The sequence below is a fragment of the Geotrypetes seraphini genome, chromosome 3 (genome assembly GCF_902459505.1).
Source record: "Geotrypetes seraphini chromosome 3, aGeoSer1.1, whole genome shotgun sequence".
Lineage (NCBI taxonomy): Eukaryota > Metazoa > Chordata > Amphibia > Gymnophiona > Dermophiidae > Geotrypetes > Geotrypetes seraphini.
In genome coordinates, this window is record NC_047086.1 from 143,406,296 (window position 1) to 143,421,568 (window position 15,273).

At 43.2% G+C, this 15,273-nt stretch overlaps 1 protein-coding gene across 2 annotated transcripts in view; it reads right to left on the reverse strand.

Annotated features, from left to right (window-relative positions):
* The window catches only part of IFT172 (intraflagellar transport 172), a 413,076-nt gene that overhangs the window by 169,766 nt on the left and 228,037 nt on the right, over positions 1 to 15,273 (reverse strand). For both annotated transcript variants that reach the window (XM_033936511.1, XM_033936510.1), the window contains 3 exons: positions 14,143 to 14,263; positions 3,644 to 3,788; positions 3,176 to 3,265 (listed from right to left, as the gene is read on the reverse strand). In XM_033936511.1, coding sequence (XP_033792402.1) covers positions 3,176 to 3,265; positions 3,644 to 3,788; positions 14,143 to 14,263 — 356 coding nt within the window. The remainder of the gene's footprint in view (positions 1 to 3,175; positions 3,266 to 3,643; positions 3,789 to 14,142; positions 14,264 to 15,273) is intronic.

A 15,273-nucleotide genomic window follows, 5' to 3' on the forward strand; every position in this document is an offset into this window, starting at 1 on the left:
TACATAAATCAACAAATCAAACTATATGGCTTAACTCCAAGATTCAAATAGGCGGATTTAAGGTCATCTGGAAGTATTGGATTATGTCAGGTATAAGAACTTTGGAAGATGTTATTTCTACTGGTAAACTGCTTGATTTTTCACAGTTGCAACATAAATTTGGTCTTAATAAATCACAAAGTTATAGATGGTTGCAACTGAAGCAGGCCATTCAGGCAGTGTTCCCTGAATGGAAAAATCTTAATAATCAATATAGTCTAGAGTTCTTGTGTTTTCAGGTGGACTTCTTGGGACACCAGGCCGCACAGTGGTATAAATTGATATCTGGATTTATGAATAAAAAAACAAAGACTAGTCTTAGAGACATTTGGAGCATTGAAATTAAGCATCAAATTACTGCATCTCAATGGCCACAAATTTGGCCTTGGAGGATAAGTTGTACAATGTCTGCATCTATGAGACAAACTTGTTTTTTTCTGTTGCACCGAGCTTTCTGGACCCCAGTTAGATTACAAAAATTAGATAGCTCTAAGTCTAATAGATGTTGGCATTGTCATCTTGAAGCGGGGACTTCAGATCATTTATTGTTCTATTGTCCATTCATTTTGGCTTTTGGAAATCGATTTGGGGCCAAATAAATTGTTTGTTGGAAAATCCTATGGCTCTATCCTACGGTACTATATTATTTGGAATGTCAATGAGGAAGAAAAGTCAAATTTCTACAAAGAATAATAAGCTACTACTTATTATGACAGGAGTTGCCATTCAGCAGATTACATTTAATTGGAAAAATTGGAATAGATTAAATTATAGTTTTTGGTGGAATTCACTATGTCATATATACAAGATGGAAAGAATGTTAGCCTTGCAGAAAGGTAATTTTAATGACTTTCAGGAGGTTTGGAGGCCATTAATAGAATATTGCAATGAGTAGTTATTGGACTATCATTTTTCCTTAATAGGTATAATTGCAAAGTATGGGGGGGTGGGATTTCTGATTTGATATTAAATTAATAGGACAGAATATATAATATATATATGATATATGTACTACATATGAATTAGTAGGATTGGGAGGGAGGGTTTAAATATTATGATTTAAGTTAAATTGATAGAGAATCAAGTGATATTGTTTAAATTTTTTAAGTTTAAATGTTATTTTATGATACACTTGTTGTAAGATGTAAAATGAATAAAGAATTTTTTAAAAATAAAATGCTAGGTGTTTCTACAATTTTGTCCACTAGTGTAAATGGATGATATATAACAAGCTCATCAATATTAAAATGAGCACTCCGATCGATGCCCAGATGATGCACAAAATGAAGCACTGGTTTTTAACATTCCAAAATCTCCACCAGGTCTGGAGATGCTGGTAGTGTTAAAAAAGTGCTGAACAGCAGTTTTTAAAAAAAAATTGGCATAGATGTTGTGTATATGCTACATACGCACAATATCTGTCCCCATTATAAATAGTAATAATAAAGTTGTGCCGGTAACTCCTCCCCACCCCGAACTTAAAAAAAACCCAACTAGCAGGAGAGATGCCCACTCCCTCCTGCCGATGGTCCAGTTCCCCCCTCCCCCCATGAAAATCAGCAGAAGGGATGTCCACTCCCTCCTGCCACAGACATCTGGACCCTGCCCCCCCCCGTACCTTTTTAGGAAGGATGTCCTGCCTCTTCAAAGTGGCAGACCTTCCCCTTCCCAGTGCATCCTGGGATGCACTGGGAGGGGCCTAAGATTCTGATTGGCCTAGGCTCCTAAGGCCACACCCATATTTTTATGATTATGTTTGTGTTTATTATATACTTGAGAACTGCCTGCTATTTCTGAACAACTGAACCAGAAGCAACAGCCAACAACTAAATAAAAAGATCTTTTTGATAAAATTATTAGATCAATGCTATGATAGTCATAGTTTTATGGTTTATTAAAATTTGATAAAATGCTTATCATAAAATTCAAGCTATTCCTTCAAAACCAGTAACAATTATAATTGTAGCCAACCCACTATCATATGCAACCAAATAAACACAGGTTGGAATGGTTATACTCAAAAGAGAGCTTTTCTGAAATACCTCAGCCCCACCACTCCACCGCTATACAAGTTTTTTAAGCGGGAGATTTATGTGGTGCCTCATCATTGGTAGATCAAGTTTAAAGCGCCATGAGTATATATATTTTTTTTACTTTTTCTATTCAAAAATTTTTTTTGTTAATTTTTATTAGTTTTCGTATTAGTTTCACTATAAATAGATCAATAAATAAGCAGTTATAAAAGTAGAATTTGTATACTTAGCTTCTACACACAGCTCAACCAGGGAGTACGACCCGACATGTTTCGCACCCTCCGGTGCTGTCTCAAGGGTCTCCCTAGGTGGCCGTAGTCATCCGACTCACAAGATTGAGGTCTGTGGAAAGACCTCAATCTTGTGAGTCGGATGACTACGGCCACCTAGGGAGACCCTTGAGACAGCACCGGAGGGTGCGAAACATGTCGGGTCGTACTCCCTGGTTGAGCTGTGTGTAGAAGCTAAGTATACAAATTCTACTTTTATAACTGCTTATTTATTGATCTATTTATAGTGAAACTAATACGAAAACTAATAAAAATTAACAAAAAAAATTTTTGAATAGAAAAAGTAAAAAAAAATATATATACTCATGGCGCTTTAAACTTGATCTACCAATGATGAGGCACCACATAAATCTCCCGCTTAAAAAACTTGTATAGCGGTGGAGTGGTGGGGCTGAGGTATTTCAGAAAAGCTTTCTTTTGAGTATAACCATTCCAACCTGTGTTTATTTGGTTGCATATCATAAAATTCAAAGCATTGTACAATAAAATAAACATTTCTAAAAAAAACAGAAATTTGGGGGAACTAATACCAAATAACAGATGAGACAGTAACACCTACAAACAAGACATAGGGTAGGTTAGCAAACAAGAGGAGGAGGTAGAACTACAATCTGAAAAGAAGACAGCCACATACTCCACTGGAAGTAAAAGTATTGCACTCCGAGTACTTTCACTAAAACTTTAATTTAATTGAATTCTTGAATAGTAAAAAGTAGATAAGTATATACTGTATATAGTGCCCTTTAATCATAGTTTGAGTAAGGAATAGATTGAATCAAACAAGGAAACTTTAGTTGCCAATCTGAATCTAACCTTGTGTGCTTGCTCCCAACGTCCGGCATGAGTATACATGTCGATGGCTTCTTTGATTTTGTCTGCTTTAATGTACAATTGCTCAGCAATCTACAAGGGAGAAATTAAAAATGGTATCATCTGATGACAACATAGCAAGATAGTGTTGCAGAAATTCCTAAATGTTCCAGTTAACTCTGCTTGTGTATTACTACCTACAAAACATATAGTTACAAGGTGAACTGATGCTAATACTGCAGCAGTGACAGTATGGCTCTTAACTCTTGGTATACTTAATGTGCATGGAAAGATGTACCACTAGTGTAGCTAAGCAGCTCTTCTTTGTATCATTTTCAGGTGTAACACAACACAATGTAGCATCCTGGCTTAGTGTATGTAACTCAGTGTTCTTATCTTCTACTCTTTATGTACCAGGCTCCAACATGCTGAGAAGCATTTAGATTAGTGCTGGAGACCCAAGTTCCATACCTCATACTCCTGTAAGGACGCATAGTGTTGGCCTATCTTGTAATAGTATTTAGCTGCTATTCGCGAGTCTTGAAAATCCAGGATGTGAACAGCTTTCTTCCACTGTCTGGCTCCAATGGCAGCATCAATTGCCTTTATAGAGGATCTGGTATCAACATGAGAAAAAGGTGGTTTTCATGAACTTACGCTTAACTGACCATATCTATTAATTCAGTACCACAAAGCTACTGTGGAGAAATAAACTTTAATATCTATTGAATCTGGCTCTAGCATCACTTTTATGCAAACTTTTCAAGGATGGTTGAAATGCTGCTTTTGCTGCCTTAGTTCTGGTTTTAAAAAAGGTGCAGCCCTCACACCCTTGTAAGATTTTTGCATTCCACTGTACAACTTTGGTTCACTCTGAAACTGAAGAAAATATTCATCTTTCAGCAAACCAATGATCCTAAACACAAAGCAAAAGCAAAAGCAACAACAGAGTGGCTCAGCAAGATGAAAACAAATATCTTTAAGTGGTCCAGTCAAAGCTCAGATCTGATTTCAATAAAAAATATCTGTGGCTAGACTTGAAGACAGCAGCCATTCTGAAAGAGCTTGAGCTATTCTGCCTAAAAGAATCAGGAAAAACTGCAGCACCCTATTGTGTAAAGTTGGTAGCCACTTATCCTAAATGACTATTACTGTTGAAAAAGGAACATCCAATAAGAACTGAGTTAACTGTGTTGAGTTCGCTGGGAAACAGTGATCATAACATGATTAAATTGGAGCTGAAACCGGGAGTAACGTCACAAAAGAAATCTACTGTAGGGGCGTTTTATTTTCAAAAAGGCAACTATGATAAAATGAGGAAAATGGTTAAAATAAAGTTAAAAGGATCAGTTGCAAAGGTTAGGACTGTAAACAGGCATGGATGTTATTTAAAAATACAGTCATAGAAGCCCAGACCAGATGTATTCCATGTATCGGCAAAGGTGGAAAGAAAAGGAAATGAGAGCTGGCGTGTTTAAAAGGTGAAGTGAAAGAGGCTATTAGAGCCAAAAAAAAAAATCCTTTAAAGTATGGAAAAAAGATCCGAATGAAGAAAATAAGAAGAAACACAAGCACTGGCAAGTTAGATGCAAAGCATTGATAAAGACAGCTAAGAAAGAATATGAAGAGAAACTTGCAAAAGAGGCAAAAACTCATAGCAATTTTTTTAGGTACATCAGAAGCAGAAAACCTGTGAGGGAATCTGTGGGACCGCTGGATGATCAATGAGCGAAAGGTGCGCTCAGGGAGGATAAGGCCATAGCGGAAATACTGAATGAATTAATTACTTCGGTCTTTACGGAAGATGTAAAAGATCTACCTGAACCAGAAATGGTTTTAATCTGGAAGATGTACTGAGCCAAATCAAAAAGTTAAAAAGTGATAAATCGCCAGGACCGGATGGAATACATCCCAGGGTATTTTTTTTTATATAAATCTTTATTCGTTTTTACCTCTTACAACAAGTGTATCAATAAATTGACAATTGAAATTTAAATACATCACTTGAATTTCTGTCATATTTAACAATAATATATAAAATTTAACCCCTTCCCTCTCACCCCTACCATAACATAAGTAATCAAATAATTCTTATGAAAATGATCTAATCATGTAATAAAATTCAGAATTCTCTCCCTCACTTGTATTGTACTTATCATGGAACAATGGTATCTATTCATTGCAATAATTTGTTATGTGAAATCTGTTTTTATTAAGCAACAACCAAATCACAACGACACAGCAGGGCAAAAACATTTCAAACATAGAAAACAGAGCTCCCTACCCCCAAGAGGACTGGACTCTGATGTCCTCTTAGGTTACAAAGTAGCCCAACCCCCCCCTTACCCCCCCAAAAACCCCCGCCCATCACCCCCCCCCCCAACCCCACCCCCCCACATCAGACAGGCGGAATAGAATATGCATGTAGGCTATTCAAGATACGACTGCGCATCCGGGGAGACAAACTGTCCAAATAAGGAGTCCAAATGTGCACAAAGTCTCTGCTCCGGCGGCGAGAGGAAGAAGCCAGGAGGGCCTCCCATCCAAAAAGGGCATGTAATTTATTCCGCCAATACCAAAAGGAGGGAGGAACCTCCGCCAGCCAAAAATTCAAGATACATTTTTTCCCCAAAATATAACATTTGCTCAAAAACAATTTCTCCGCAGATGTGTACACAGAAAACAAGGAAAAATGAGCAAATAACATATGATTAACAGAAACAGGAACAGAAACTCGCAAGAGACCCTGAAGAAAGGAAGCCAGGGCCCCCCAAAAGCTCTGAACACTCTCACATCCCCAAAGACCATGAAAATAAGAATTCACCTCCGAATGGCAGGTGAGACAATAAGGAGTATGGACACATCCCATATGGTAGGCCCGGCTCTGGGAAGCATAGGCTCTCAGCAAGGTCCGAAAATGGCATTCACGAAGTTCCGCACTGTGCACCAAAGCAGGGACCCCGCGAAGAGCCCGGAGCAAGAAGCCCGCTCCGAGTTCCCGCCCCAAATCCCTCTGCCAAGCCAACAGCACCAAGGAAAACTCCCGCGGGGGACCAAGCGCCCCAAGTTGTCTATGATACAAGGAAACCGAGATCCCAGATGCGGAACCCTCTCCCCCCTCCAAAAAATCTCGAAACCGAATCCCAAACTCCAAAGAAAGAGAGCTCCTAGGGAGAGACCGCACGTAATGGCTCAATTGACAATGAGCAAATGAAAGACCCAAGGGAGGCAGACCCCTACCCAACAATTCATCGCACGAAAAAAGCGTGCCGTCCTCCCGCATTAACTGAAAAAGATACTCAAACCCTTTAGCTCGCCAACGCCCAAAGAGAGAGGGGAAGAGACCCGGAGGGAAGGAGATATTGCCGGTCAAAGGCAGTAACACACTAACATGTGGATCCTGCCGCCAAAACGGTAGCAGCCGTCGCCAGACCTCCCAAAGGGGGCGAAACAAAATACTCCGCCGACAGAACACGGGCAGCAGCGCCAGCCTAGCATGCAATAATGAGAGAAGGTGAAAAGGATAGTAATAATCGCGCTCCAGACCGAGATCCGTGTACAGATCCGTACCCATAACCCAGTCTCGGACGTGGCGCAACAAACACGCCTGGTTATAAAGAGCCATATCAGGCACCCCAAAGCCTCCCCGCCTCCAGGATCCCACCAAAAACTGCCACCGCAACTTAGGTCGCCGATCACCCCAAAAGAACTTGGATAATAAAGAAGACAGGGCCCGGATATCCTTACGCAAGAGATACAAAGGCAACGTTTGAAGTACATAAAGCCACTTAGGGAATAAAACCATCCGAAAAAGTTGCACCCTCCCCATCAAAGAAAGAGGCAAATTACGCCAGGCGGCCAACACAGAGCCTGTAGTGGAAAGCAAACGAGCGATATTCAACCTATAAAGCTCCCGAACATCCATGGACAATCGAATTCCCAAATAGCGGAAGGAGGAATCCGCCCAATGCAGTGGAAAAGTCCCCCTCCAAGATTGCCGAAGATCCCCCGATGAAGCCAGGGCCTCCGATTTCCTCAAATTTAGGGTGAACCCGGAAAAATCCCCATACTCCCTAATACTCTCCAAAAGGGTGGACAGAGAGCGTTGCGGGTTAGTCAAAAAAAACCAAAAGATCATCAGCAAAGGCCGCAATTTTAAAATGAGAAGCTCCCAACTGAAGGCCACTGATGTCCGCGTTGGCCTGAATCTCCCGAATCAGGGGATCCAAGGAAAGCACAAACAGCAGAGGCGACAAGGGACAGCCCTGACGGGTCCCCCTACTGATAGAAAAGGAGTCAGATGAGCCACCATTCACCGAAATCCGTGCCACCGGGTCACTATAGAGGGCCCAAAGAGCACCAAGAAAAAAGGGGCCAAACCCGTACGCCCTCAGCGTATCAAAGAGGAACCCCCACCGTACCCGGTCAAAGGCCTTTTCGGCATCAAAGCTCACCAGCACCGCGGGGGTTCCATCCACTCCAGATTTCTCCAGAGCCAGCAAGATACGGCGAAGGTTCTTAGAAACAGGCCGATCCCGTACAAACCCCACCTGCTGTTCCGAAATTAGGGAAGGTAGCACACGGGCCAACCGATTCGCCAGCACCTTAGCCATTAGTTTAGTCTCAAAATTGAGCAGGGATATGGGTCTATAGGAGTCCGGCAAGGTCGGGTCCCGACCCGGCTTAGGAAGAACAACGATCTGCGCCGAGTTCAAATATCGGGGCAAAAACCCCTTAGCCACATTCAAATTAAAGATTTCCGACAACAACGGAGCTATCTCAGCCACCAACAACTTATAAAATTCGCCCCGGTAGCCATCCGGCCCCGGAGATTTGCCCAACGGACTGGCACGGATCGCCCACTCCACCTCCTCCGCTCGCACAGGGCACTCCAACAGGTCGGAGTCAGCAGCACTGAGTTGAGGTAAATCCAAGCTATCCAAATAGACCCCCCCTGCTAGAAAATCCGGGCCAGGCGAAGCATACAAGTCAGCGAAAAAGTCCTTCAGAATTCGACCAATGTCCTCAGTCTTATGGTGAAGCACTCCCCTCGCATCTCGCAGAGCGGTTACACCCTCGGATCCCCGATACGAGCGAGCTAAACGCGCCAACATCCTGCTACTCTTGTTGGCGAACCGAAAAAGTTGAAATTGATAATGCTCCCTATGCCGTTGAGCCCCCCTGTGCAGGAGCTCATTCAAAACCTGTTGTGCTTCCAAAAGCCGCTTTTTAAGCGTCAACGTAGCGGCACTGGCAAAGCGCCGCCGCAAAGCCTGAACCCTCGCTTCCCAAGTAAGAATCTCTCTCTGACGCGCCTTAGCCTCAAAAGAGACAAACGACATGATTTCTCCCCTCAGCACGGCCTTCGCAGCCTCCCAATAAAGAATCGGATCCTCCCTATGTTGCTTGTTGGCAGTCTGGAAATCCCCCCATTTAGCCAACAAAAAGTCATGAAAGCGAACATTACGATATAAATGACAGGGAAACCGCCAAGAGGCACCCCCCACCCTCGGTGAACCCCAAAGCCAACGCAGGCCCACCCAAGCGTGGTCCGAGATCTCAATGGGGCCCAACATGGCTTCTTGAACCGCCGGGAGAAGGTCCCTGGACAAAAGAATATAATCAATGCGAGAAAGCGTCCCATGGGCACGAGACAGATGGGAATAGTCCCGCTCCACCGGATGAAGAACCCTCCAAACATCCAACAAATTCAAAGAGGAAATCAGCATGCCAGCCCCCGTGCAAGCCCGCAGAGACTCTCGTCCCACGGAAGAAGACCGATCCAACCGCGGATCCGGGACCTCATTGAAGTCGCCCCCAAGGAGCACCGGAATATCACCAAACCGTAACAAAAGGTTACGCAACTTCCGAAAAAACCTGGCAGAGGGATTGTTAGGAGCATATAGATTACAAAGCAATAAGGGTTTATTGTTAAGAGAGACCGAGGCAATAAGATACCGCCCCTCAGGATCCCGAAGTACCTTGTGAGTTTGTAGGCGCAGACCCTTGCGAAAAAGTATCACCACCCCACCCTTACCCCCCAGAGCCGGAGCCTCCAAATGCGTGCCCACCCACCAAGAGCAGAGCTTAGCATGCTCCACAGATGTCAACCGGGTCTCCTGGAGAAAAGCAATGGATGCCCTCCTGCGATTCAAGGCTTGCAATATTTTATACCGTTTAATCGGTGAATGTATCCCCCCCACATTCCAAGATATCAAATTATGTTCCAGGAAAGACTAGAAAAAGAGCCAAAAGCAGATACAGAATATCCCATCGAAAAAGGCCAGAGGAGCGTCCCAGCCACCACCCCTCTAACCACTCACTCAAAATGCACCACCTATCACCCACCTGTCCAACCCAAAAGAGATCCCCAGCTCCACCCAAACCCCCCACCCCCCCTATTCCCTCCCCAACATCCCCCTTCCCCCCCCAAAACCCACACCAAACCAAGTACCGCACCCCAATTGGTGCTACTTCCAGGAAGCAGGCACGCCCACTGCAGGTCCCACACTAATCCCTTCAGCCCCCATACCCACCCTGAAACTAACAAACCAAGGGCTGCCACCGAAGAAGAGCCAGAGTAGAGAAACCCCCCTGACAAGGAACACCGCAGCCAGCACCCCAACCATCCAACAAGTAAACAGAACCCCCGACAACCCCCCCTCCAGACAAGCATCCATACTCACATCATCCACACCGCCAGGACCAACCCAGACCCTCAGTCATACAAAGGAACCTCCCAAAGACGCCCCTTAGACAGACCCCCCATAATCCAAACCACAGCCACTCCAACCCCCCGCCGCTGCCTCTGGTCACAAAGCACGCAGACCTCCCCACACACACACACTCACACTCATAGCAAAGAGGAACACACTCCAAGTGCAGGAAACCCAACACATGAAATAAAGTAAAAACAATAACAATGTTCAGGCCGAGGAGCAAAATCAGCAGAAGCCCTCCACATCCCTGGGGGAAGGCCCTCGATGAAATCTCCGCAGCTCTCTCCAAATCGAGATCCGCAGCATCCAGCTCCCAACGGGGACAGCTCCACCACAGACGCCCAGCCGCAGATCACGACGCCACCTCCGGGAACTTCTCCTCCACAAACTGCCGAGCCGCCTCTGGAGTATCAAAATGGTGCGGTCTACCGGAATGCAGCACCCGCAACCGAGCAGGATATTGAAGAGAGAAAGGAATACTGCGCCGGACTAGACTGGAACACAAAGGAGAAAACTTGCGTCGAGCCTGTGAAACCTCCGCCGAGTAGTCCTGGAAGCAGAGGACCGGCTTGTTGTTATAGAGCAGCTTCTTCCCCTGTCGCAGGGCCCGGAGAACCGCAAGTTTAAGTCGATAGTTGAGCAGGCGACAGATAACCACCCGCGGGCGCTCCATTCCATCTCGCCGGGATCCCAAACGATGCGCCCGCTCAATATAGAGGGGACCCAATTGCTGCGGAAGGGCCAAGGACTCCATCAGCCACTTCTCCAGGAAGTCCCCCAGATCCGCGTCCCCCAGCGACTCCGGCAAGCCCACGAACCTCAAATTATTGCGGCGGGACCGGTTCTCAAGATCCTCCACCTTGGCCCGGAGCGCTGCCAGAGAAGTAGACTGACCCTCCTGTTCCTGGGAGATCCTCTGCACCGCGTCCTCAGCAGCACTGACTCTCTGCTGGGTCTCCCGAACCTCTGAAGTCAGGGCTGCAAATGTCTGATCCAGCGTATCCAGCTTGTCTAAAATGCGCTGGAGCTTAGCTCCCAGCGTGCCCTCCAGCGCGGCCTGCACCTCGGCAGTCACCTCCGCGACCCATAGAGAGCTGGGGGTCTCAGGCGCCTCCGGCGATGTAGGTGCCACGTGCGCCGCCATCTTTAGCTCCGGCGGCTTTCGGCGCTCACGGTCCGCCTTGCCCGAACGCGCGGCCATCCCACGGACCGCCTCCAGATCGCACCCGAGACGCCCGATCGCACTCTCCTGCACGCCGACCCCGGGGCTGAGATTTTCAATGCCGTTTATGAAGTTGTCTGCAGCGGGCGCGCCGGAGCCACGAGCTTGTCCTGCTCACAGCCCCATGCTTCCGCCGGAAGTCCGCAATAATTTGTTAATGGCCCCCATATCTCCTTAAATTTTTTATAATTCCCTTTTTGTATGGCTATTATTCTCTCCATCTTATAGATGTGACACAATGAGCTCCACCAAAAACTAGTTAGCCTACTCCAATTTTTCCAATTATGCGTGATATGTTGAATGGCGACTCCTGACATAATCAATAAAAGCTTGTTTTTATTTGATGAAATTTGGTTCTTTGTTCTCATTAACATTCCAAATAGAATTAAAAGAACTCAAAAATGGAATTGCTGACCTGCTATTAACGATCTTTAACCTGTCATTAAAATTGTCTGTAGTACCTGAAGATTGGAGGGTGGCCAATGTTAGGCCGATTTTTAAAAAAGGGCTCCAGGGGAGATCCGGGAAATTACAGACGGGTAAGCCTCACTTCGGTGCCGGGCAAAATGGTAGAACCAATTATAAAAAATAAAATAATGGACCACATAGACAAGCATGATTTAATGAGACGGAGTCATAATGGGTTCTGCCAAGGGAGATCTTGCCTCACAAATTTGCTTCACTTCTTTGAAGGTGTGAATAAACATGTGGATAAAGGTGAGGCAGTTGATATAGTATATCTAGATTTTCAGAAAGCTTTTGATAAAGTTCCTCACGAGAGGCTTCTGATAAAATTAAAGTGTCATGGGATAGGTGGCAAAGTTCAGTTCTGGATTAGGAATTGGTTATCGAATAGAAAACCGAGGGTAGGGTTAAATGGTCATTTTTCTCAATGGATGAAAGTAAACAGTGGAGTGCCACAGGGGTCTGTATTGGTACTGGTGCTATTTAACTTATTTATAAATGACCGGAAACTGGAATAACGAGTGAGGTGATTAAATTTGCAGATGGCACTAAACTGTTCGAAGTTGTTAAAACACATGCGGATTGTGAAAAATTGCAGGCAGACCTTAGGAAATTGGAAGACTGGGCATCCAAATGGCAGATGAAATTATATGTGGACAAATGCAAAGTGATGCATATTGGGAAGAATCACAGTTACCGGATGCTAGGGTCTACCTTGGGGATTAGCGCCCACAAAAAGGATCCGGATGTGATTGTAGACAATACAATGAAATCTTCCGCCCAATGTGTGGCGGCGGCCAAAAAAGCAAATAGGATGTTAGGAATTATTAAAAAAGGGATAGTTAACAAGATTAAGAATGTTATAATGCCCCTGTATCGCTCCATGGTGTGATCTCATCTGGAGTATTGCGTTCAATTAAGGTCTCCTTACCTCAAGAAAGATATAGTGGCACTAGAAAAGGTTCAAAGAAGAGAGACCAAGATGGTAAAGGGGATGGAACTCATCTCGTATGAGGAAAGACTAAAATGGTTAGGGCTCTTCAGCTTGGAAAAGAGATGGCTGAGGGGAGATATGATTGAAGTCTACAAAATCCTGAGTGGCGTAGAACGGGTACAAGTGGATCGATTTTTCACTCCGTTTAAAATTACAAAGACTAGGGGACACTCGATGAAGTTACAGGGAAATACTTTTAAAACCAATTGGAGGAAATTTTTTTTCACTCAGAGAATAGTTAAGCTCTGGAATGCGTTGCCAGAGGATGTGGTAAAAGCGGATAGCATAGCTGGTTTTAAGAAAGGTTTGGACAAGTTCCTGGAGGAAAAGTCCATAGTCTGTTATTGAGAAAGACCCAGGGGAAGCCACTGCTTGCCCTGTATTGGTAGCGAGGAATATTACTACACCTTGGGTTTTGGCCAGGTCCTAGTGACCTGGATTGGCCACCGTGAGAATGGGCTACTGGGCTTGATGGATCATTGGTCTGACCCAGTAAGGCTATTTTTATGTAATCAAGATTTTTTGTTTCCTACTTACTATTTGAATATTTTCATAATTGATCTTTCACATTGAGAGTGTACAGTATGTTTCAATAATCTACACAACAAACTCTTACTTTAATATATTTTGAATCACATTTTTTAAATGGTAGAATGTGAAAATGCACATTACAAGACACAATTTAAGTAGGCATTGACTTAGGGATCCTTTTACAAAACTGCAATAAGTGCTAGTGTGTGCTTACTGCAGCTAAAAATGGCTTATAGTGGGACATGCTCAGTCATCCTGCTGTACATTTTGGATCTGCGCATGCAAGCCACATACTAAAAATATATATTTCAATTTTTCTGGGAAGGGGTGTGTCAAGGAATGCAAGGAGTATGCAGTTCCGCACTAGTCAGTTAGCTCATCTACATTATCACATGCTAACTCATAAGTGCAGGATTAGTAGTATGTGAGCCCTTACTGCCTAAAAAATAGGTGTTGGTAAGTATTCATGCACTAATCTTTGTTAATGACTGCATGATAATGGTAAAATTAGTACATGACACAAGCTACTCATCAATTAGTAACAATCACAATCCACACAACATTTACTCAATATTACCAGCCAGTAACGGTTTACCCATCAAAAAAATTATTTTCAAAAACAGAGGAGAAAAAAGCCTCAAAAACATTTCCAGGTAGCAAGCAAAAGTAATTGACAAGCTACTATATTTTCATATCATAGGCACAAAAAAACCCTCCCTCATTTAAAATAACGATATCTCAAAAATGGGATAAAACCCACCACTGTGCACAGGGAAAAGGATATCTTAATTTCACATTTCACTCTGATGGGTAACCCATTACTGGATAGTAACATTGAATGAAAGCTACGTGGAAAATTAGTGCATGGCCATTAATTGAAAAAAATAGAAAAATCAGTCATTTTCCAGCTGTGGTAAAAATGGCCTTAGCACGTGAGAGAGACCCGTATAAGGATGCTCTAATGCCACTTTTTACTTCAGCTTGGTAAAGGGACTCCTTATAGAACTGTCTTGCACAATCAAATAAGATCTGTCCATACCCAGCCTCAATGTAGTGGTTGATAGCAGCATCCAATTGCTTCTGTTGTACCAGGTAATCTCCCCATGCTTCTTCTAGTTTCACTACCTCTGCAGGGAATGCCACACGAGCAAGCTCCACAGCTAAGAGATGACAGCAAGATAATACATGTTCTGTACTGTATTTTATATAATATTGCAAAAAGTGAAGTATAAATAAAGGGGAAATATAAATAAAATAGTGCAAAAAAACTCCACTTAAAGATAGCTGAGAGTCTGCTCAAATGGAAGAAAAAGCCTCAGGTTTTATCGGCAGAGCTCAAGCTCAATCACCACCTCCACATCATTGGCTAAAAAACTTCCATAGAGTGACAACTCGCTGTTGAGGTATAAATAATTGAGAGCTGAGATATTTTGTAACTGAAACCACTGTGAGTGTTTAAAGCAGTCTGTTAAAATGCCAACGTTTCATGGCATTAAGCCGTTTCTTCAGGGCTAATGTGACCTTGCTTGAATTTTTTACAGAGTGACAGTGTTGTGCTCACGATATCACCAGTGTCAAGTGTTAAGTGGAGTTTTTTTGCACTACTTTACTTGTATTTTATTGTATTTTATACTGCATAATATCTGGCAACTGGCAGAATAAGCTTGTTCAGCAGCATCAGAGTGATATAAGACAAGTAGAGCACAGAGCATATCTAGCATGATGCTGAGGTTCTATATTTAAAATCAAGACACAAGAACAGGATGCTGAAATCATTGTGGATAACACATTGAAATCCTCATATCAGCATGCAATGGCAGTCAAAAAAGCAAACAGAAAGAAATTATTAGGAAAAAAGTGGAAACTTTTTAAAAAATTAAATTTAGTAACAAAATAAGATATTTGTTAAGTGGGGATGGGGGTGGGTATTATTTTATTTATCTCATAATATGTATGAATTAATTAATACATTTTGATGTATTAGGTTAGATTTTCTGAAATAGGTAGGGAGGGATTGGGGGTTTTTCTATTTTATTTACATTTGTCATATATATTAAATGTATTACATAATATTTAAATCATTATAAAATATGAATATAAGTATGATATATTGTACTTAAAGTGTTCATGAAGAAAATCAAGTGTGTATTTATAAGTTTATATGAATTTT